Genomic DNA, 23,539 nt, shown 5'->3' with positions numbered 1-23,539 from the left:
GTGGAGGTTGTTTAGTGAGCACTTGCTGTGACTGCTGGATAGGTTTGTCCCGATGAGGCAAGGAAGGGATGGTAGGGTGAAGGAACCTTGGATGACAAGAGATGTGGAACAGCTAGTCAAGAGGAAGAAGGAAGCTTACTTAAGGTTGAGGAAGCAAGGTTCAGACAGGGCTCTAGAGGGTTACAAGGTAGCCAGGAAGGAACTGAAGAATGGACTTAGGAGAGCTAGAAGGGGACATGAAAAAGTCTTGGCGGGTAGGATTAAGGAAAATCCCAAGGCGTTCTACACTTATGTGAGGAACAAGAGGATGGCCAGAGTGAGGGTAGGGCCGATCAGGGATAGTGGAGGGAACTTGTGCCTGGAGTCGGAGGAGGTAGGGGAGGTCCTTAATGAATACTTTGCTTCAGTATTCACTAGTGAGAGGGACCTGGTCGTTTGTGAGGACAGCGTGAAACAGGCTGATATGCTCGAACCGGTTGATGTTAAGAAGGAGGATGTGCTGGAAATTTTGAAAGACATGAGGATAGATAAGTCCTTGGGGCCAGACGGGATATACCCAAGGTTATTACGGGAAGCGAGGGAAGACATTGCCGCGCCTTTGGCGATGATCTTTGCGTCCTCACTGTCCACTGGAGTAGTACCAGATGATTGGAGGGTGGCAAATGTTATTCCCTTGTTCAAGAAAGGGAATAGGGATAACCCTGGGAATTGCAGACCAGTCAGTCTTACGTCGGTAGTGGGCAAATTATTGGAGAGGATTCTGAGAGACAGGATTTATGATTATTTGCAAAAGCATGGTTTGATTAGAGACAGTCAGCATGGCTTTGTGAGAGGCAGGTCATGCCTCACAAGCCTTAATGAATTCTTTGAGGATGTGACAAAACACATTGATGAAGGAAGAGCAGTGGATGTGGTGTATATGGATTTTAGCAAGGCGTTTGATAAGGTTCCCCATAGTAGGCTCATTCAGAAAATAAGGAGGCATGGGATACAGGGAAACTTGGTTGTCTGGATACAGAATTGGCTGGCCCATAGAAGACAGAGGGTGGTAGTAGATGGAAAGTATTCAGCCTGGAGCTCGGTGACCAGTGGTGTTCCGCAGGGATCTGTTCTGGGACCTCTGCTCTTTGTGATTTTTATAAATGACTTGGATGAGGAAGTGGAAGGCTGGGTTAGTAAGTTTGCCGATGACACAAAGGTTGCTGGAGTTGTGGATAGTGTGGAGGGCTGTTGTAGGTTGCAACGGGACATTGACAGGATGCAGAGATGGGCTGAGAAGTGGCAGATGGAGTTCAACCTGGAAAAGTGTGAAGTGATTCATTTTGGAAGGTCGAATTTGAATGCAGAATACAGGCTTAAAGACAGGATTCTTGGCAGTGTGGAGGAACAGAGGGATCTTGGGGTCCATGTCCATAGATCCCTCAAAGTTGCCACCCAAGTTGATAGGGTTGTTAAGAAGGCATATGGTGTGTTGGCTTTCATTAACAGGGGGATTGAGTTTAAGAGCCGCGAGGTTATGCTGCAGCTCTATAAAGCCCTGGTTAGACCACACTTGGAATATTGTGTTCAGTTCTGGTCGCCTCATTATAGGAAGGATGTGGAAGCTTTAGAGAGGGTGCAGAGGAGATTTACCAGGATGCTGCCTGGACTGGAGGGCATGTCTTATGAAGAAAGGTTGTGGGAGCTAGGGCTTTTCTCATTGGAGTGAAGAAGGATGAGAGATGACTTGATAGAGGTGTACAAGATGATGAGAGGCATAGATAGAGTGGATAGCCAGAGACTTTTTCCCAGGGCAGAAAGGGCTATCACCAGGGGGCATAATTTTAAGGTGATTGGAGGAAGGTTTTGGGGAGATGTCAGAGGTAGGTTCTTTACACAGAGAGTGGTGGGTGCGTGGAATGCGCTGCCAGCGGTGGTAGTAGAAGCAGATACATTAGGGACATTTAAGCGACTCTTGGATAGGTATATGGATGATAGTAGAATGAAGGGTATGTCGGTAGTTTGATCTTAGAGTAGGTTAAAGGGTCGGCACAACATCGTGGGCCGAAGGGCCTGTACTGTTCTGTACTGTTCTATGTTCTATGTTCTGAGGAAAAAGCATATAATTGTGCAAAAATGAGTGGCAGGTCAGCTGATTGGTCAGAATATAAAGAACAGCAGAGAATGTCTAAAAGGTTAATTAGGAGAAAGAAAATACAGTATGAGAGGAAGCTCGCTCGAAATGTAAAGATGGATAGCAAGAGTTTCTACAGGTATTTAAAAAGGAAAAGAGTAAGCAAAGTGAGTGTTGGTCCTCGAAAGAGTGAGAATGGGGAGTTAATAGTAGATAATAAGGAAATGGTGGATGAAATGAACAAATATTTTGCTTCTGTCTTCACTATAGAGGATACAAAAAACATTCCAGTAATAGCTGTAAATCAGGAAGTGGCATTACAATCAGGGAAGCTGTACTGACCAAACTAATGGAGCTGTGGGCTGACAAGTCCCCGGGTCCTGATGGGCTTCCTCCTAGGGTCTTAAAAGAGGTGGCGAATGCGTTGGTGTTAATTTTTCAAAATTCGTTGGTGTTAATTTTTCAAAATTCGCTTGATTCTGGAAAGGTTTCAGCTGACTGGAAAGTAGCAAATATAACCCCTCTATTCAAGAAGTAGGGGAGGCAGAAACAGGTAACTATAGGCCAGTTAGTTTGATGTCTGTCGTGGGGAAGGTGTTGGAATCGATTATGAAGGAGGCTATAGCTGGGCACTTAGAAAAACTGAAGGTAATCAGGAATAGTCAGCATGGTTTTGTGAAAGGGAAATCATGTTTAACCAATTTATTGGAGTTCTTTGAGGGAGTAACATGCACTGTGGACAAAAGGGAACCCGTTGATGTACTGTACTTGGATTTCCAGAAGGCATTTCACAAGGTGCCACATAAATGGGACCGCACAGTGGCGCAGTGGTTAGCACCGCAGCCTCACAGCTCCAGCGACCCGGGTTCAGTTCTGGGTCCTGCCTGTGCAGAGTTTGCCAGTTCTCCCTGTGACCGTGTGTGTTTCCGCCAGGTGCTCCGGTTTCCTCCCACAGCCACAGACTTGCAGGTTGATAGGTAAATTGCCCCTAGTGCAGGTAGGTGGTAGGAGAATGGTAGGGAATGTGGGATTAAATAGGATTAGCATAAATGGGTGGTTGTTGGTCAGCACAGACTTGGTGGGCTGAAGGGCCTGTTTCAGTGCTGTATCTCAAAATAAATAAATAAAAAGTTATTGCGCAAAGTAGGAGCTCATGGTGTTTGGGGTAACATATTAGCATGGATAGAAGATTGGTTGGCTGGCAGAAAACAGAGAGTATGCATAAATGGGTCCTTTTCTGATTGGCAGGAGTGGAGTCCCACAGGGGTCTATGCTGGGCTTCAACTTTTTACAATTTATACCAATGACTTAGATGAGGGGAGCGTGGTAGCTAAATTTGCAGATGACGTAAAGATAGGTCGGAAAGTATGTTGTGAAGAGGACATAAAGAAGTTTCAGATCAATATAGATAGGTTAAGTGAGTGGGCAAAACCTGGCAGATGGAGAATAATGTGGACAATGTGAAGTTGTTCACTTTGGCAGGAAGAATAAAAAAGTAGAGTATTTCTTAAACGACTGCAGATTTACGAGGTACAGAGAGATCTAGGTGTTCTAGTGCATGAGTCACAAAAGGTTAGTATGTCAGGACAGCAAGTAATAAAGAAGGTTAGTGGAATGCTGTATTTTATTATGAGAGGCATTGTAAATACAAGTAAGGATGTTATGCTTCAGTTATACAGGGCATTGGTGAGACCACATCTCAAATACTGTGTGTAGTTTTGGTCTCCTTATTTAAGGAAGGATGTAAAGGCGTTGGAGGCGGTTCAGAGGAAGTTTACTGGATTGATACCTGGAATGAGCCGGTTGTCTTGTGAGGAAAGGTTGGACAGACTGGGCTTGTTTTGACTGGAGTTAGAAGAGTGAGAGGAGACTTGATTGAAATATAGCTGTATAAAAGTCCAGTTAGGCCACAGCTGGAGTACTGTGTACAGTTCTGGTCACCACACTATAGGAATGATGTGATTGCACTGGAGAGGGTGCAGAGGAGATTCACCAGGATGTTGCCTGGGCTGGAGCATTTCAGCTGTGAAGAGAGACTGGATAGGCTAGGGTTGTTTTCCTTAGAGCAGAGAAGGTTGAGGGGAGACCTGATTGAGGTATACAAAGTTATGAGATGCATAGATAGGGTAGTTAGGAAGAAACCTTTTTCCCTTAGCAGAGGTGTCAATTACCAGGGGACATAGATTTAAGGAAAGGGGCAGGAGGTTTAGAGGGGATTTGAAGAAACATTTTTTCACCCAGAGGGTGGTTGGAATCTGGAACACACTGCCTGAAGGGGTGGTAGAGGCAGGAACCCTCACAACATTTAAGAAGTATTTAGATGAGCACTTGAAACGCCATAACATAGAAGGCTACGGGCCAAGTGCTGGAAAATGGAATTGGAATAGAGAGGCTTGATGGCCGACACAGACACAGTGGTCTGTGCTGTATAACTCTATGACTCTATATAAGATCCTGAACAGTCTTGACAAGGTGGATGTGGAAAGGATGTTTCCTCTTATGGTTGGATCCAGAACTAGGGTTTTAAAATTAGGGGTCACCTTTTAGGACCGAGACGAGGATAAATTTTTTCTCTGAGGTTTGTGCGACTTTGGAACTCTCTGCCTCAGAAGGTGGTGGAGGCGGGGTCATTGACTGTTTTTAAGACGGAGGAAGATAAATTCTTGTAAAGCAAGGAAATCAGAGGTTATCGGGGGAGATGGGAGTGTGGAATTCGAGACAGTAACAAATCAGCCATGATCGTATTGAATGTAGGAGCAGGCTCGATGGGCTGAATGGCCTACATCTGCTCCTAATTCATATGGTTGGTTGTATGGTAAATACAATTTTAAAATTATCTGCATCTAAGGGAAATATTTTCTTTGATTTAGTTACTGAAGTTGTGAATATACTTTATAGAGACAGCCACATTTCTGTGGGTGATCAGATATATAACTGTTTCTCCTCTCTTAATGTGACCTATACTCTGGAGTTAATTGTGCCAGATAATCAGTTACTGTGTGAGGATTCTATTTTTGGGAGTTTGCAGAGGGAGAGGATTGGGGTGAAAGCATTTGTGCCAATTTCTCTCTGGAGTCTCACCAGTTTCCCAGCACGATTCTTGTGTGTTGGGGTGTGAAATTGGGTGGGGAGTTGAAATGCTGGATCCTGCAGCCTGTGAGCACGTCTATGATTAGATTCTGATGGAGGGGTGGAGAGAGACAGTGAGGCTGGAAATATGAGGCACAGAGATATTAGAGACTGACAGTGAGATGGAGATAAATAGAGGTGGTTTAGAAGACATTGTGTGAGAGGATATTTTATTTTCTTTATTTAGAGATACAGTTCTGAAACAGGCCCTTCGGCCCACCGAGTCTGTGCCGACCATCAACCACCCATTTATACTAATCCTACATAAATCCCATATTCCTACCACATCCCCACCTTCCCTCAATTCCCCTACCACCTACCTATACTAGGGGCAATTTACCTCTCAATTTGCAAGTCTTTGGCTGTGGGAGGAAACCAGAGCACCCAGCGAAAACCCACGCGATCACAGGGAGAACTTGCAAACTCTGCACAGGCAGTACCCAGAATTGAACCTGGGTTGCTGGAGCTGTGAGGCTGCGGTGCTAACCACTGCGCCACCCAATATATTTTTCATTGTTGATTGAGTGCGGCCCCTTTGTGTGTTCCTCCCTTCCAGTTGCAGGCTGAGCTTGTCTCTCTGTGCATTAAACAGGATGAGGCCATCACTGAGATCGAGAGGCTCAAACTGACCAATCAGGAGCTGGAGATGCGGCTGGAGCAGATCCTACAGGAGTTTCAGGAGGCCCAGGATCGGCTGGTGGGTCAACAGGAGGAAGCAGCTCAACGAGAGGAGAAAGAACGGTAAGAGATCCCCAGGAGGTGTGTGTCCCATGGTGCATTTGATCATCTCAGTCATTCCCCATCCCTGTATCCTCCAATCCGACGCCACACACACATTTGCAGGTCCTTCCCGAGGACACACATGATGAACTACTTTGTCCTCCAATCTCTCTCACCCACAGCACCATGGGGCAGAAACTCCACCAAGTTCTGATTTGAAGGTTGAATTCCTGAATTCTCTCCCAGCAGTATTACATAGGAACAGTGATGGACTATTCAACACATGGAGCCTGTTCAGCCATCCAATAAATTCTTCCCCTTATTTTATGCTTGGGTTTCCTTCTACCACTGGTATTCTAACCTCTTCCTCTACAATGAGATCGGATACAAAGTACTCATTTAACAAGTCAGCCATTTCCTTATTGGCCAGTATATTCTCACCTGCATCTGTCCTTAATGATCCCACATTCCTGCTGTTACCATTCTCTTTGTGTCCTCTTATTACTTTCATTCTAACCCAGTCTCACTCTCTCAATCTGCTGAATTTGCAGTTTTACTTGTATTTGTGCCAGCCTTTTCTTTTCATTTGATACTTTCTCTTGCCTCATTGGTTGACCAGGGTTGCTTCACTGCACAAGGGGAGTTAAGTGGTAAAAGTGTAAAACTCAATTACTTCCCAAAATAGCCACGTGGCTCCTGATGGGGGATTAACCTGCACCGGTTTCTACTGATGCAGACAGTACGGTAACTTTGTGCTGCCTGTTCATTAACATGATTGGAGGATACAGCCAGTGTTGGCCGGGCTGTTGAGAATCTGCACACCACAGGAAGGGACCTAAAATCATGAGAGACTAACACCACTTAAAGCCAGTTTGTACCCCTAAAAGGGGAGGTGAATTATGGCTGGAGCAAGAAGAAAAAAATCCTTGCGTTTACAGAATGCTTTTGATGACCTCAGGTGTCTCAAAGCACAGCCAAGGAAGTAGTTTTAAAGTATAGTCACTGTTGTAATGTTGGAAACACAGTAGCCAGTGTGCACACAGCAAGATCCCATAAACAGCAATATGATTATAACCAGATAATCTGTATTTGTACTGTTGATGGTAGGATAAATATTGTCCAGGATACCGAGGGTAGCAACCCTGCTCTTCTTTGAAATAGTACCATGGGATCTTTACATCCGCCTGTAAGGAGAGAAGAGGCCACGGTTTAACATCTCATCCAAAAGACAGCACCTCCAACAGTGCAGCACTCCCTCAGTACAGCACTGGAGTGTCAGCCTTGTGTTTTGCAGTCAAGTCCTGGAGTGCAATTTGAAACCAGAACATTGTGCTTCAGAGGCAAGTGAGTTCGGACCGAACTGAGTCACAGCTGACACCAAACTGCTGCTAGATGTTATTCTACAATTAATTCTGAGCTGGAAAAATCACAATAATGGCACCACATGGGAGGGAGTTACACGCAGATTAACATAATTATCTGCCGAATCTGCACACATTAATGAATTTGATGTGAACATAGGAGGTATGATCAGTAAGTTTGCAGATGACACTAAAATTGGTGGTGTCGTTAATAGTGAGGAGGAAAGCCTTAGATTACAGGACGATATAGATGGGCTGGTAAGATGGGCGGAGCAGTGGCAAATGGAATTTAATCCTGAGAAGTGAGAGGTGATGCATATTGGGAGGACTAACAGGACAAGGGAATAAGACACTAGGAAGTACAGAGGGTCAGAGGGACCTTGGTGTATTTGTCCATAGATTACTGAAGACAGCAGCACAGGTAGGTAAGGTGGTTAGAAAGGCATATGGGATACTTGCCTTTATTAGCCGAGGCATAGAATATAAGAGCAGGGAGGTTATGATGGAGCTGTATAAAACGCTAGTTAAGCCACAGCTGGAGTACTGTGTACAGTTCTGGGCACCACACTATAGGAAGGATGTGATTGCACTGGAGTGGGTGCAGAGAAGTTTCACCTGGATGTTGCCTGGGCTGGAGCATTTCAGCTATGAAGAGTGACTGAAAAGGCTAGGGTTGTGTTCCTTGGAGCAGAGAAGGCTGAGGGGAGATATGATTGAGGTGTACAAAATTATGAGGGGCATCGTTAGGTTAGATAGGAAGAACCTTTTTTCCTTAGCGGAAGGATCAGTAACCAGGGGGCATAGATTTAAGTTAAGGTGCAGGAGGTTTAGAGGGGCTTTGAGGAAAACATTTTCACCCAGAGGGTGGTAGGAATCTGGAACACACGCCTGAAGTGGTGGTAGAGGCAGGTACCCTCGCAACATTTAAGAAGTATTTAGATGAGCACTTGAAACGCCATACAAGGCTCCTCCGGATGTCCCCAGCATCAGAGATGCCAGTTTTCAGCCAATTCAGTTCACTCCACATGATATCAGGAAACGACTGAAAGCACTGGATACTGTAAAGGCTTTGGGCCCTGACAATATTCTGGCAATAGTACTGAAGACTTGTGCTCCAGAACTTGCCACACCCCTAACCAAGCTGTTCCAGTACAGCTACAACACTGGCATCCACCTGGCAATGTGGAAAATTGCCCAGGTATGTCCTGTACACAGAAAGCAGGACAAGTCCAACCCGGCCAATGACTGCCCTGTCAGTCCACTCTCAATCATCAGTAAAGTGATGGAAGGTGTCATCAACAGTGCTATCAAGCTGCACTTGCTCAGCAATCACCTGCTCAGTGATGCTCAGTTTGGGTTCCGCCAGGGCCACTCAGCTCCTGACCTCATTACAGCCTTGGTTTAAACATGGACAAAAGAGGTGAGAGTAACGGCCCTTCACATCAAGGCAGCATTTGACCGAATATGGCATCAAGGAGCCCGAGTAAAACTGGAGTCAATGGGAATCAGGGGGAAAACACTCTGCTGGTTGGAGTCATACCTAATGCAAAGGAAGATGGTTGTGGTTGTTGGAGATCATTCATCTGAGCTCCAGGACAGCACTGCAGGAGTTCCTCAGGGTAGTGTCCTATGCCCAACCATCTTCATCTGCTTCACCAATGACATTCCCTCCGTCGTAAGGTCAGAAGTGGGGATGTTCGCTGATCACAATGTTCAGCACCATTTGTAACTCCTCAGATACTGAAGCAGTCCGTGCAGAAATGCAGCAAGACCTGTACAATATCCAGGCTTGGGCTGATAAGTGGCAAGTAACATCTGCGCCACACAAATGCCAGGCAATGACCATCTCCAACAATAGAGAATCTAACCATCTCCCCATGACAATCAACGGCATTACGATTGCTGAATCCCCCACTATCAACATCTAGGGGGTTACCATTGACCAGAAACTGAATTGGAGTAGCCATATAAATACCTTGGCTACAAGAGAAGGTCAGAGGCTGGGAATCCTGAGGCGAGTAACTCATCTCCTGACTCCCCAAAGCCTGTCCACCATCTACAAGGCACAAGTCAGGAGTGTGAAGGAATACTCTCCACTTGCCTGGATTGGTGCAGCTCCAACAACACTCAAGAAGCTCGACACCATCCAGGACAGAGGAGCCTGCTTGATTGGCACCCGATCTCCAAACATTCACTCCCTCCACCACCGACGCACAGTGACAGCAGTGTGTACCATCTACAAGATGCACTGCAGCAAGGCTCCTTAGACAGCACCTTCCAAATCCGCGGCCTCTGCCAACTAGAAGGACAAGGGCAGCAAATGCATGGGAACACCACCACCTGTAGGTTCCCCACCAGGCCACACAACATCCTGACTTGGAACTATATCGCCCTTCCTTCATTGTCGCTGGGTCAAAATCCTGGAACTCCCTTCCTAACAGCACTGTGGGTCTACCTACCCCACATGGACTGCAGCGATTCAAGAAGGCAGCTCACCACCACCTTCTCAAGGGCAATTAAGGATGGGCAACAAATGCTGGCCTGGCCACCGATGCCCACATCCCATAAATGAATAATAAAAGTTTCTTTGTATACTTGGCATTGTTTCCCTCTCGAATTATCCATTAACAGCTCAGCCCTGTTTACTGTGGTCAATGTTATTCTTATTCCTTTGAAGTTTGTCTCTCTTAAACTAAAAACCTTGCTTTGTGACTCTAGCTTCCCCCTGTCAATTCTGATATTCAATTCAATCATATCATCATCAATATTTACAAGATGATCCTTTATGGCAGATTATTAATTTATTCTGGTTCATTACTCTTCACTAAATCTTGTATTGCTTGTTCCCTTGTTGGTTCCAGAATAAATTGTTCCAATAACTGCCCTGCGCATTATGTACACAACTTGCACACCGTGTACATGTCCCACACAAAGCATACACGCACCACACACTGTGTACACAGGGACCGTGTGAATAGTCAGACTGAGCCTCACACTGAGACAGTGAGTGACTGCAGTTCCCAATCCCTGGAAAACCCTGATGAAAAGCAGGAAGAGGGGACCTGGTCTCGGATTTGGGATTGAGGTCCCGGTGAGTGAGGAAATCTAACGATAAATGTCCCCAGTAACCCTTCTCCCTGTCACTATCACTGACAGTCTCTCCTTGTCTTTGGTTTTATTACAGAGAGCAGGATCAATCTTCCGGCAGTGAGGAACGGCGTTCCGATGAAGCTGATCCACAGGTAATGAGGGATGGACACAGCAGGGAAAAGGGGTGATTCAGTCACAGCCCATGTGGGAGTGAGGGTGAGATCTGGTACGTGGATAGCACCCACAGGGAGAGCAGTGAAGATTCATGTACCATCAGTGTGCTCAGACAGTGGGCAGGGACTGAGTTACACTGATTGTGAATGAGAATTGGGAGAGGGGAGAGGGTGAAATAATGGCAGAATCTGCAGACCAGATTCACAGTCACCAGGTGGGCACCTTGTCTAAAAGGAAGAGTTCAGGAATCAGAACTCCGTCACATCTTAAAGGGAAGCAATATTTATATCAACTTTATTTGACTGGAGATAGACAAAGACGATGAATTAAATATGTTCTTCTACTTTTCTGCATCAATGAGAGATATTTTCTTTGATTTAGACACAGAGAACTCAAAAATATACTTTATCGAGACAGCCACATTTCAGTGGATATTCAGTTCTATAACTGTTTCCCCTCACTTCATGTTACCTGTATTCTGGAGTTAATTGTGCTAGATAATCAGTTACTGTGTGAGGAAGCCATTTTTGGGTGTTTGCAGAGGGAGAGAATTGGGGTGAAAGCATTTGTGCCAATTTCTCTCTGGAGTCTCACTAGTTTCCCAGCACGATTCTTGTGTGTTGGGGTGTGAAATTGGGTGGGGAGTTGAAATGCTGGATTCAGCAGCCTGTGAGCACGTCTGTGATTAGATTCTGATGGAGGGGTGGAGAGAGACAGTGAGGCTGGACATATGAGAGACACAGAGAGACTGAGAGACAGAGATATTAGAGACTGAGAGAGAGATGGAGATAAATAGAGGTGGTTTAGAATACATTCTGTGGGAGGATTTATTTTTCATTGTTGATTGAATGCGGTCCCTTTGTATGTTCCTCCCTTCCAGTTGCAGGCTGAGCTTGTCTCTCTGCGCAGTAAACAGGATGAGGCCATCACTGAGATGGAGAGGCTCAAACTGACCAATCAGGAGCTGGAGATGCAGCTGGAGCAGATCCAACACGAGCTTCAGGAGGCCAAGGATCAGCTGCTGGGTCAACAGGAGGAAGCAGCTCAGCGAGAGGAGAAAGAAGGGTAAGAGATCCCCAGGAGGTGTGTGTCCCATGGTGCATTTGATCATCTCAGTCATTCCCCATCCCTGTATCCGCCAGTCCGACGCCACACACACATTTGCAGCTCCTCCCTTTAGACACACATTATGAACTGCTTTGTTCTCCAATCTCTCTCACCCACAACACCATGGGGCAGAAACTCCACCAAGTTCTGATTTGAAGGTTGAATTCCTGAATTCTCTCCCAGCAGTATAACATAGGAAAAGTGATGGACCATTGAACACATGGAGCCTGTTCAGACATTCAATTAATTCATGGCTTCATCCAATAAATTCTTCGCTTCAATTTCTGTTTGTGTTCCCTTCGACTACTGATATTCTAACCTCTTCCTCTACAATGAGATCAGATACAATATCCTTATTTAACAAGTCAGCCATTTCCTTATTGGGCATTATATTCTCACCTGCATCTGTCTTTAATGAACCCACGTTCCTGCCATTACCATTCTCTTTGTGTTAATGTATTAATAAGAACATAGACAGTCAGTTTTGATATTCCTCGATATTTTCTTTCTGTTTTCTCTTGCTGCTCCTCTTATTACTTTCATTCTACCCCCGTCTCAATTTCCCAATCTGCTGGATTTGCAGTTTTCCTTGTGTTTGTGTCAGCATTTTCTTTTTGTTTGATCCTGTCTTTCAACTTTTTTATTGACCAGGGTTGTTTAACTGGACAAGTGGAGCTATTGTGGGTAAAACACGATTACTTCCCAAAACAGCCGTGTGGATCCTGATGGGGGATTAACCTGCACCTGTTGCTACTGATGCAAACAGTACGGTAACTTTGTGCTGCCTGTTCATTAACATGATTGGAGGATACAGCCAGTGTTGGCCGGGCTGTTGAGTGGCTGCACGCCACAGGAAGGGGGCCGAAAATCATGAGAGACTAACACCACTTAAATCCAGCTTATACCTCTTAAAGGGGAGGTGAATTATGGTTGACACAAAATGAAACCAGGTGTCTCAAAGTGTTTTAAGCCAATGAAGTAATTTTAATGCAGAGGTGTCCAACTTACATCCCTCAGACTAGGATCTGGCCCACCAAAGGATTCCATCCATCCCATGGACATATTCCAGAGATGGGAAATTTCCCATGTCATCTTCTTTCAGACTGTCATTTTAAAAAAAGCATGTGGAGTTTCACAGCTGACAGGTGCTGACATCAGGAACAGCAGCTTCCCAACTTCAGACAGATTCAGGGTTTTCCACCTTTTTTAAAAGCCCGCCAGAAAACCCTGAATCCCTTATTTCCATCTATTCTGTCCCATCCATTCATAACATTAAACATCTTTCCATTAAATCATCCTGTATTCTATTCTGTTCTAATGCTAATGGCCACAATTTTCTAAGTCTCTCTGTGTATCTTTCTTTCTCAGACCAGGCAGCATCCTAGAGAATCTGCTCTCTATCCCCTCTTTTGCCTCCACTTCTTCCTATAATGCAGAGTTCACTATCTCCCTGAACCCTTCCTCCTGACTACAGAGCTGGTTACCAGTGGCAATTGCCCTGTTATCGTCACTGCTGGTAAACACAAAGTAACGCTATTCTCCCGCTGTAATTCCTGCTCCACAGACTTCAGAGAACTCGCTCCATCCGACGCCGTGTGACTCGCAATGCTTCCAGCAAACCGGACCCCCTGGGAGAGGATTCTGGGCTCCCTCACTTGAGGGTCGAAGGTCAGGAAGTGACGGTGGGGACTGGAGGTGATGGAGATGGAGCCTGTGAGGAAACAACAACAACTTCAGCAAGAGACGAAACAGCAGAGAGAGTCAAAGAGGTAGCTGGGCCTGGGAACCAGGCTTCTCCACTGTTAGACCCGCAGGAAGGCCTCAGTCCTGCAGGAACTGCTTTACCCATTGCCGTCTCCACAGAGACACTCAGATCTCCTCATAGAGCAGAGGGTCAAAGGGTCCCAGCCATAATCAAACCCACTCTGGATCAGAGACTGGCTGTCACCTGCTTTATGTTTCACTTTGTGACGGCTGCAGCTTGAGGGAAAAGTCAAAGCAAAGAATATTGAGGGAAGTCAAATACACAGAATGGCCGATACTTGGATAATGACCATAAGTTTCACAAGTTTCCCCATGAGAATCTAGTGGGGTGGTCTTGGAATTTAGGTGGGGAATTAACCTACTGTATACTGCAACCTTGGCACCACTTTTGGGATTAGAGTCTGATGGGGAGGTCGGGTGTGGTTAGAGAGAGAGAGAGAGATTGTGAGACAGTGGGCGGAATTTTCACCACGGAGGTGGGAAAAAGGAGCCGGGTTTGTTTCCGGGCTGGAAACCCACCTCTGGGGAAAACTGATTAAAGTCATGATTTTCACAGGATGAGCCTTTAATGGTGAGATTTCTGTGCAATTAGAACCAGTGGGGATGTGAACAGAGGCAGGTTAGATGAAGTGTGGGTTCAATTTAGACTCCCCCAAAATGCAATGGCTCTCTTCCTGCAAGGGTGCAGCTGTTGTGAAATGAATGTACTGTCCAGCTCTGGCAAAGAGAGCATCAGTAACCAGCAAAATGCAGTGGTGTGCAACTGTTTGTGAGATGTCTGTAAGATCCACAGCTGATCCTTGGAATGAGCCAGAAGTGAAACAGTTCACTGTTTCACTGAGGCTGCTGGTTGTCCTGAGGGAGAAATCTGCTGATTGTGCCAAAGCCTTCCAGAGCAGCAGAGGGGCAAACGGGCTGGAGAGAATATCTGAGGCAGCTTGGAAGGCCGGAGGATGAAGGACTCATGGCAGCTGCTAGGAAAACAAGCGCAAAATGGAGGAAGGTCTTGTTGTGGTCACAGACAAGTAAAACGTTGAGGGAGTGGAAGACCTTCCTGTTGATGAATCTGAGTGGGCAATCACTCGGTGCCTTGATGGCCACATGGGTGCAATCAATGATGTCTGGAGCAATCCAGCGATGACAGCAAAATGCAATGGCTCTCTTCCTGCAAGGGTGCAGCTTTTGTGAAATGAATGTACTGTCCAGCTCTGGCAAAGAGAGCATCAGTAACCAGCAAAATGCAGTGGTGTCAACTGTTTGTGAGATGCCTGTAAGATCCACAGCTGATCCTTGGAATGAGCCAGAAGTGAAACAGTTCACGGCCACAGTGACTTTGCTGGGTCATGGTGACCAGTGTTGTGAGGTGTGAGGTCTTTGGTGACGAGGTCCCAGATCTATGTGACCATCTGCCTGGAGATTCGCAGTCTCCTCCGTCTCTGGGTCTCCGTCATCTCCAGGTGGCTCCGCCTCCAGCAGTAGATCCTTTGATGAGGGTTTGGCCTCTGTTGCCACTCTGCCCCTATTTCCTCTCCCGTGCCCTCCTGTTGATCAGGGTTCTGTCCTTCCTGTGGAGGGTGTTGTCACTCATTGCCAGTGGGCTCAAAATCTGACAGTCGTGCCCCCATCGCCAGCTGCAGCCTTCCTTTTGGACAGGTGACTGCCCAATGGTCCTTTGCAACATTTCCCCCTGTTCCTTTGCCCCCACGATGCCAGGGTGCTGATAGATTGGGGTGGGTGAGATTTCACAGCAAGGGATGTAGAATCTGCTGTTTGTGAAGCTTGGTGATAATTGGTGATTGCCTTTTAATTGTTGATTGAATGTGGTCTCTTTGTGTGTTCCTCCCTTCCAGTTGCAGGCTGAGCTTGTCTCTCTACGCAGTAAAGAGGACGAGACCATCACTGAGAACCACAAGCTCAAACTGACCAATCAGGAGCTGGAGATGCGGCTGGAGCAGATCCAACAGGAGTTTCAGGAGGCCCAGGACCGGCTGGTGGGTCAACAGGAGGAAGCAGCTCAACGAGAGGAGAAAGAACGGTAAGAAACCCTGTACACACTCTGTGTACTGAGTACATACCCTGTACACTGCATACATACTCCGCACACTGAGTACACACCCCGTGCACTGTGTACATAACCCACATGCTGTCTACACATATGTGTATTGTGTACAGACCCCATTTACTGTGTATAAACCCTGCACACTGCGTCCACACCCTGCACACTGTGTACACATCCTGTGCAACTTGTACAAACCCCACATACACTATACACAGCCCACACTGTCTATTGAGTACCTACACTGCACACTGCATACATACTCCGCACACAGTGTACGTACCCCTAGCACTGTGAACACACCCTGCACACTATGTGCAGAACCCACACACAGCATACACACCTGAGGCACTGTGTACGGCCACACACACAGTGTGGCTAACCAGCATACATCATGCACTGCGAACAGACAGCAAACAGTGCGTACACAACCCGCAAATGCAACATACACTCCGTGCACTGTGTAAACACCCAACACCCTGTGCACATACCTCGCACACACTTTACACACCCTACACATGGCATACGGACCCCACTCATGGCGCAGACACCCCACATGCCATGTACATACCTCACACACCATGTGCACACACTTTGTACACAACCCGCAGGCTGTGCATACACCCTGCACATTCTGTACACACTCTGCAAAATGCACACACATGCCACACACTGTGCACACACCCAGCACACTGGGTACACACAGACATTGTGAACAGATGGGGATGGAATAAAAAGCTAGTCTCAATAATGATGATCATGATGCTTCTGGATTATCATAAAAATTAAGCTAGTTCACTAGCGTCGTTTAGGGAAGGAAATTCGCCATCCTTATCTGGTCTGGCCTACATGTGACCCCCGACCCAATATGGTTGACTGTTAACTGCCCTCTGAAATGGCCTAGCAAGCTACACATTTGTGTCCAAACTGGTACAGAAAAGTCAAATAAGAATAAAACCAGTGGGACCACCTGACATTGACTTGGGCACCGGAAACAACAAAGGCACACCCTGCCGAGTCAACCTTGCGAAGACCTCCTCACTAACATTTGGGGACTTTTGACAAAATTGTGAGAGCTGGGCCATAGACTAGTCAAAGAACAACCTGACAATCATACTCACTGAATCATACCTTTCAGCCAATGTCCCAAACTCCTCCATCATCATCCCTGGGTATGTCCTGTCCCAACAGCAGAACAGACCCATCAGAGGGAGTGGCCCTGGAAGTCCTCAACATTGACTCTGGACCACATGAAGTCTCAGGGCAATGTGTCAAATATGGAAAAGGAACAGTCCTGCTGATTATCACCTTCTGCTTTCCCTCAGCTGATGAATCCGTCCTCCTCCATGTTGAACAGTCCTTGGAAGAAATCCCAAGGGTAGCAAGGGCACAGAATGTACTCTTTGTGGGGGACGTCAATGCCTATCACCAAGAGTACCGGATTCATCACTCCTGACCAAGCTGGCTGAGTCCTGAAAGATATTACCACTATGATAAATGGGATAGCCTCAGACCAGGATTAGCAGCTCAAAACTGAGGCATTGTGGGCCATCAGCAGCAGCAGAATTATATTCAACCCCAATTTAGAATCTTATTGTCCAACATATCCCTCACTCGACCATTACCATCACACCAGGGAACCAATCCCGGCTCAATGAGGAATGCAGGAGAGTATTCCAGGAACAGCACCATGCATATTTAAGAATGCAATGCCAACGTGGTGAAGCTACAACACAGGACTACATGCATGCAATACAGCGCAAGCAGCATGTGATAGACAGAGCAGAGCTAAGCGATCCCACAACCAATGGAACAGATAAAAGCTCTGCAATCCTGTCACATCCAGGTGTGAATGATGGTGGACAATTAAACAAGTAACTGGAGGAGGAGGATCCACAAATATCCCCATTCTCAATGATGGAGGAGCCCAGCACATCATTGCAAAAGACAAGACTGAAGCATTTGCAGCCATCTGCAGCCAGAAGTGCGGAGTGAATGATCAATCTCAGCCTCCTCCTGTGGTTCCCAACATTACAGATGCCAGTCTTCAGCCAATTCGGTTCATTCCATGCAATATTAAGAAATGGCTGAATGCACTGGACACAGAAAAGGCTATGGGTCCTGATGACACCCCGCCTGTAGTACTGGAGACTTGTGCTCCGGAACTCGCTGCCCCCACCCCGTACAAAAGTTCCAGTACAGCTACAACACTGGCATCTACCCCACAATATGAAAAATTGCCCAGTTATGTCCTATCCACAAAAATCCAATCTGGCCAATTACTGCCCCATCAGTCTACTCTCCATGATTAGCAAAATAATGCAATGTATTGTTGGCAGTGCTATCAAACAGCATTTATACAGCAAAAACCCATTCACCGATGTTCAGTTAGGGTTTGCCAGGTCCACTTGGCTATAATCCTTATTACAACCGTCGTCCAAACATGGACAAAAGAGCTGAATTCCAGAGGCGAGGTGAGAGTGACTGACTTTGACATGAAGGCAACCTTTGACCAAGTGTGGGAGCCCAAGCAAAAGTGAAGTCAATGGGAAAACTCTCCACTGGTTGGAGTCATAACCATCACAAAGCAAAATGCTCAAGCTTGTTGGAGGCCAACATTTGCAGCTCCAGGACATCACTGCAGGAGTTCCTCAGGGTAGTGTCCTAGTCCAAACATCTTCAGCTGAATTGATAAAGGGGAGTCGGTGAATGTGGCGTACTTCGATTTTCAGAAGGCTTTTGATAAAGTCTCCCACAGGAGGTTGGTTAGCAAAATTCAAGCACGTGGGATAGGAAGTATTATACTGGCATAGAATAAGGATTGGTTAACAGGCAGAAAGCAGAGAGTAGGAAAAAACGGGTCATTCTCGTGTTGGCAGGCTGTGACTAGTGGGGTACCGCAGTGATCAGTGCTTGGGCCCCAGCTGTTCACAATATATATCAATGATTTGGATTTGGGGACCAAATGTAATATTTCCAAGTTCACGGATGACACAAAACTAGGTGGGAATGTGTGTTGTGAGGAGATTTATTTAGAGAGTTGTGATTCTTTGGAATTCTCTACCCCAGAGGGCTGTGGAAGCTTAATCATTGAGTATGTTTAAAGCAGAGATTGACAGATTTCTAAATACAAATGACATAAGGGATATGAGGATAGTGTGGGAAAAAGACATTGAAGTGGACGATCAGCCATGATCATATTTAATGGCAGTGCAGGCTAGATGGGCTGAATGGCCTACTCCTGCTCCTATATTCCTTCACTGCTGCCTGGTCAAAATGCTACAACTCCGTTCCTGTTTGTATATCTAAACCACATGGAGTGCAGTGGCTCGAAAACACACCTCACTGCCACCTTCTCAAGGGCAATTAGGAATGGGCAACAAATGCAGGCCTTGGTAAACATGCTCACATCCATGAATGAATAAAAAGAATGTGAGGCTGAGCCTCACACTGATAAAGTGAGTGACTGTGGTTCCCAATCCCTGGAAATCCCTGATGAACAGGGAACCTGGTCTGGGATTTGGGATTTGGGATTGAGGTCCCGGTGCGTGAGGAAATCTAACAATAAATGTCCCCAGTAACCCTTGTCCCTATCACTGTCACTGACAGTCTCTCCTTTTCTTTGGTTTTATTACAGAGAGCGGGATCAAACTCCCGGCAGTGAGGAACGGCGTTCCGATGAAGCTGATGCACAGGTAATGAGGGATGGAAAAGGGGGGATTCAGTCACAGCCCATGTGTGTGTGAGGGTGAGATCTGGTACATGGATGGTACCCACAAGGAGAGCAGTGAGGGTTCATGTACCATCAGTGGGCTCAGACAGTGGGCAGGGACTGACTGCCAGGGACTGAGTTACACTGATTGTGGGTGAGAAGTGGGAGAGGGGAGAGGGTGAAATAATGGCAGAATCTTCAGACCAGATTCACAGTCACCAGGTGGGCACCTTGTCTGAAAGGAAGAGTTCAGGAATCAGAACTCTGTCACATCTTAAAGGGAAGCAATATTTATATCAACTTTATTTGACTGGAGATAGACAAAGACCATGAATTAAATATGTTCTTCAACTTTTCTGCATCAATGAGAGATATTTTCTTTGATTGAGACACAGAGAACTCAAAAATATACTTTATCGAGACAGCCACATTTCAGTGGATATTCAGTTATATAACTGTTTCCCCTCACTTCATGTTACCTGTATTCTGGAGTTAATTGTGCTAGATAATCAGTTACTGTATGAGGAAGCCATTTTTGGGTGTTTGCAGAGGGAGAGAATTGGGGTGAAAGCATTTGTGCCAATTTCTCTCTGGAGTCTCACTAGTTTCCCAGCACGATTCTTGTGTGTTGGGATGTGAAATTGGGTGGGGAGTTGAAATGCTGGATCCTGCAGCCTGTGAGCACATCTGTGATTAGATTCTGATGGAGGGATGGAGAGAAACAGTGAGGCTGGAAATATGAGAAACACAGAGAGACTGAGAGACAGAGATATTAGAGACTGACAGAGAGATGGAGATAAATAGAGGTGGTTTAGAATACATTGTGTGAGAGGATATTTAATTTTTTTTATTTAGAGATACAGTACTGAAACAGGCCCTTCGCCCCACTGAGTCTGTGCCGACCATCAACCCATTTATACTAATCCTACATTAATCCCATATTCCTACCACATCCCCACCTTCCATCAATTCCCCTACCACCTACCTATGCTAGGGGCAATTTACCAGTCTTTGGCTGTGGGAGGAAACCAGAGCACCCAGCGAAAACCCACGCGATCACAGGGAGAACTTGCAAACTCTGCATAGGCAGTACCCAGAATTGAACCTGGGTTGCTGGAGCTGTGAGGCTGCGGTTCTAACCACAGCGCCACCCAATATATTTTTCATTGTTGATTGAATGTGGTCCCTTTGTGTGTTCCTCCCTTTCAGTTGCAGGCTGAGCTTGTCTCTCTGCACAGTAAACAGGATGAGGCCATCACTGAGATGGAGAGGCTCAAACTGACCAATCAGGAGCTGGAGATGCGGCTGGAGCAGATCCAACAGGAGTTTCAGGAGGCCCAGGATCGGCTGGTGGGTCAACAGGAGGAAGCAGCTCAACGAGAGGAGAAAGAAGGGTAAGAGATCCCCAGGAGGTGTGTGTCCCATGGTGCATTTGATCATGTCAGTCATTCCCCATCCCTGTATCCTCCAATCCGACGCCACACACACATTTGCAGGTCCTTCCCGAGGACACACATGATGAACTGCTTTGTCCTCCAATCTCTCTCACCCACAGCACCATGGGGCAGAAACTCCACCAAGTTCTGATTTGAAGGTTGAATTCCTGAATTCTCTCCCAGCAGTATTACATAGGAACAGTGATGGACTATTCAACACATGGAGCCTGTTCAGCCATCCAATAAATTCTTCCCCTTATTTTATGCTTGGGTTTCCTTCTACCACTGGTATTCTAACCTCTTCCTCTACAATGAGATCGGATACAAAGTACTCATTTAACAAGTCAGCCATTTCCTTATTGGCCAGTATATTCTCACCTGCATCTGTCCTTAATGATCCCACATTCCTGCTGTTACCATTCTCTTTGTGTCCTCTTATTACTTTCATTCTAACCCAGTCTCACTCTCTCAATCTGCTGGATTTGCAGTTTTACTTGTATTTGTGCCAGCCTTTTCTTTTCATTTGATACTTTCTCTTGCCTCATTGGTTGACCAGGGTTGCTTCACTGCACAAGGGGAGTTAAGTGGTAAAAGTGTAAAACTCAATTACTTCCCAAAATAGCCACGTGGCTCCTGATGGGGGAATTAACCTGCACCTGTTTTTACTGATGCAGACAGTACGGTAACTTTGTGCTGCCTGTTCATTAACATGATTGGAGGATACAGCCAGTGTTGGCCGGGCTGTTGAGAATCTGCACACCACAGGAAGGGACCTAAAATCATGAGAGACTAACACCACTTAAAGCCAGCTTGTTCCCCTTAAAGGGGAGGTGAATTATGGCTGGAGCAAGAAGAAACAAATCCTTGCGTTTACAGAATGCTTTTGATGACCTCAGGTGTCTCAAAGCACAGCCAATGAAGTAGTTTTAAAGTATAGTCACTGTTATAATGTTGGAAACACAGTAGCCAGTGTGCACACAGCAAGATCCCATAAACAGCAATATGATTATAACCAGATAATCTGTATTTGTACTGTTGATGGTAGGATAAATATTGTCCAGGATACCGAGGGTAGCAACCCTGCTCTTCTTTGAAATAGAACCATGGGATCTTTACATCCGCCTGGAAGGAGAGAAGAGGTCACGGTTTAACATCTCATCCAAAAGACAGCACCTCCAACAGTGCAGCACTCCCTCAGTACAGCACTGGAGTGTCAGCCTTGTGTTTTGCAGTCAAGTCCTGGAGTGCAATTTGAAACCAGAACATTGTGCTTCAGAGGCAAGTGAGCTCCGACCGAACTGAGTCACAGCTGACACCAAACTGCTGCTAGATGTTATTCTACAATTAATTCTGAGCTGGAAAAATCACAATAATGGCACCACATGGGAGGGAGTTACACGCAGATTAACATAATTATCTGCCTAATCTGCACACATTAATGAATTTGATGTGAACATAGGAGGTATGGTCAGTAAGTTTGCAGATGACACGAAAATTGGTGGTGTCGTTAATAGTGAGGAGGAAAGCCTTAGATTACAGGACGATATAGATGGGCTGGTAAGATGGGCGGAGCTGTGGCTAATGGAATTTAATCCTGAGAAGTGAGAGGTGATGCATATTGGGAGGACTAACAGGACAAGGGAATAAGACACTAGGAAGTACAGAGGGTCAGAGGGACCTTGGTGTATTTGTCCATAGATCACTGAAGGCAGCAGCACAGGTAGGTAAGGTGGTTAGAAAGGCATATGGGATACTTGCCTTTATTAGCCGAGGCCTAGAATATAAGAGCAGGGAGGTTATGATGGAGCTGTATAAAACGCTAGTTAAGCCACAGCTGGAGTACTGTGTACAGTTCTGGGCACCACACTACAGGAAGGATGTGATTGCATTGGAGAGGGTGCAGAGAAGTTTCACCTGGATGTTGCCTGGGCTGGAGCATTTCAGCTATGAAGAGTGACTGAAAAGGCTAGGGTTGTGTTCCTTGGAGCAGAGAAGGCTGAGGGGAGATATGATTGAGGTGTACAAAATTATGAGGGGCATTGATAGGTTAGATAGGAAGAAACATTTTTCCTTAGCGGAGGGATCAGTAACCAGGGGGCATAGATTTAAGGTAAGGTGCAGGAGGTTTAGAGGGGCTTTGAGGAAAACATTTTCACCCAGAGGGTGGTAGGAATCTGGAACACACGCCTGAAGTGGTGGTAGAGGCAGGTACCCTCGCAACATTTAAGAAGTATTTAGATGAGCACTTGAAACGCCATAGCAAGGCTCCTCCGGATGTCCCCAGCATCAGAGATGCCAGTTTTCAGCCAATTCAGTTCACTCCATATGATATCAGGAAACGACTGAAATCACTGGATGCTGTAAAGGCTTTGGGCCCTGACAATATTCTGGCAATAGTACCGAAGACCTGTGCTCCAGAACTTGCCGCACCCCTAACCAAGCTGTTCCAGTACAGCTACAACACTGGCATCTACCTGGCAATGTGGAAAATTGCCCAGGTATGTCCTGTACACAGAAAGCAGGACAAGTCCAACCTGGCCAATTACTGCCCTGTCAGTCCACTCTCAATCATCAGTAAAGTGATGGAAGGTGTCATCAACAGTGCTATCAAGCTGCACTTGCTCAGCAATAACCTGCTCAGTGATGCTCAGTTTGGGTTCCGCCAGGGCCACTCAGCTCCTGACCTCATTACAGCCTTGGTTTAAACATGGACAAAAGAGGTGAGAGTAACGGCCCTTCACATCAAGGCAGCATTTGACCGAATATGGCATCAAGGAGCCCGAGTAAAACTGGAGTCAATGGGAATCAGGGGGAAAACACTGCTGGTTGGAGTCATACCTAATGCAAAGGAAGATGGTTGTGGTTGTTGGAGATCAT

At 46.2% G+C, this 23,539-nt stretch overlaps 1 protein-coding gene across 11 annotated transcripts in view; it reads left to right on the top strand.

The window, feature by feature from the left end:
• The window catches only part of LOC137383779 (trichohyalin-like), a 251,631-nt gene that overhangs the window by 148,404 nt on the left and 79,688 nt on the right, over positions 1-23,539 (top strand). For 9 of the 11 annotated variants that reach the window (XM_068056969.1, XM_068056972.1, XM_068056968.1 and 6 more), the window contains 7 exons: positions 5,799-5,983; positions 10,508-10,565; positions 11,468-11,652; positions 13,259-13,463; positions 15,309-15,493; positions 19,152-19,209; positions 20,436-20,620. In XM_068056969.1, the coding sequence (XP_067913070.1) occupies positions 5,799-5,983; positions 10,508-10,565; positions 11,468-11,652; positions 13,259-13,463; positions 15,309-15,493; positions 19,152-19,209; positions 20,436-20,620 (1,061 nt within the window). The remainder of the gene's footprint in view (positions 1-5,798; positions 5,984-10,507; positions 10,566-11,467; positions 11,653-13,258; positions 13,464-15,308; positions 15,494-19,151; positions 19,210-20,435; positions 20,621-23,539) is intronic. The other 2 variants (XM_068056963.1, XM_068056965.1) reach the window with 2 other exon arrangements.

Source organism: Heterodontus francisci, chromosome 25 (assembly GCF_036365525.1).
Source record: "Heterodontus francisci isolate sHetFra1 chromosome 25, sHetFra1.hap1, whole genome shotgun sequence".
NCBI lineage: Eukaryota > Metazoa > Chordata > Chondrichthyes > Heterodontiformes > Heterodontidae > Heterodontus > Heterodontus francisci.
Note: the sequence above shows the minus strand (reverse complement) of the source record. Positions and strands in the feature narration are given on the sequence as shown.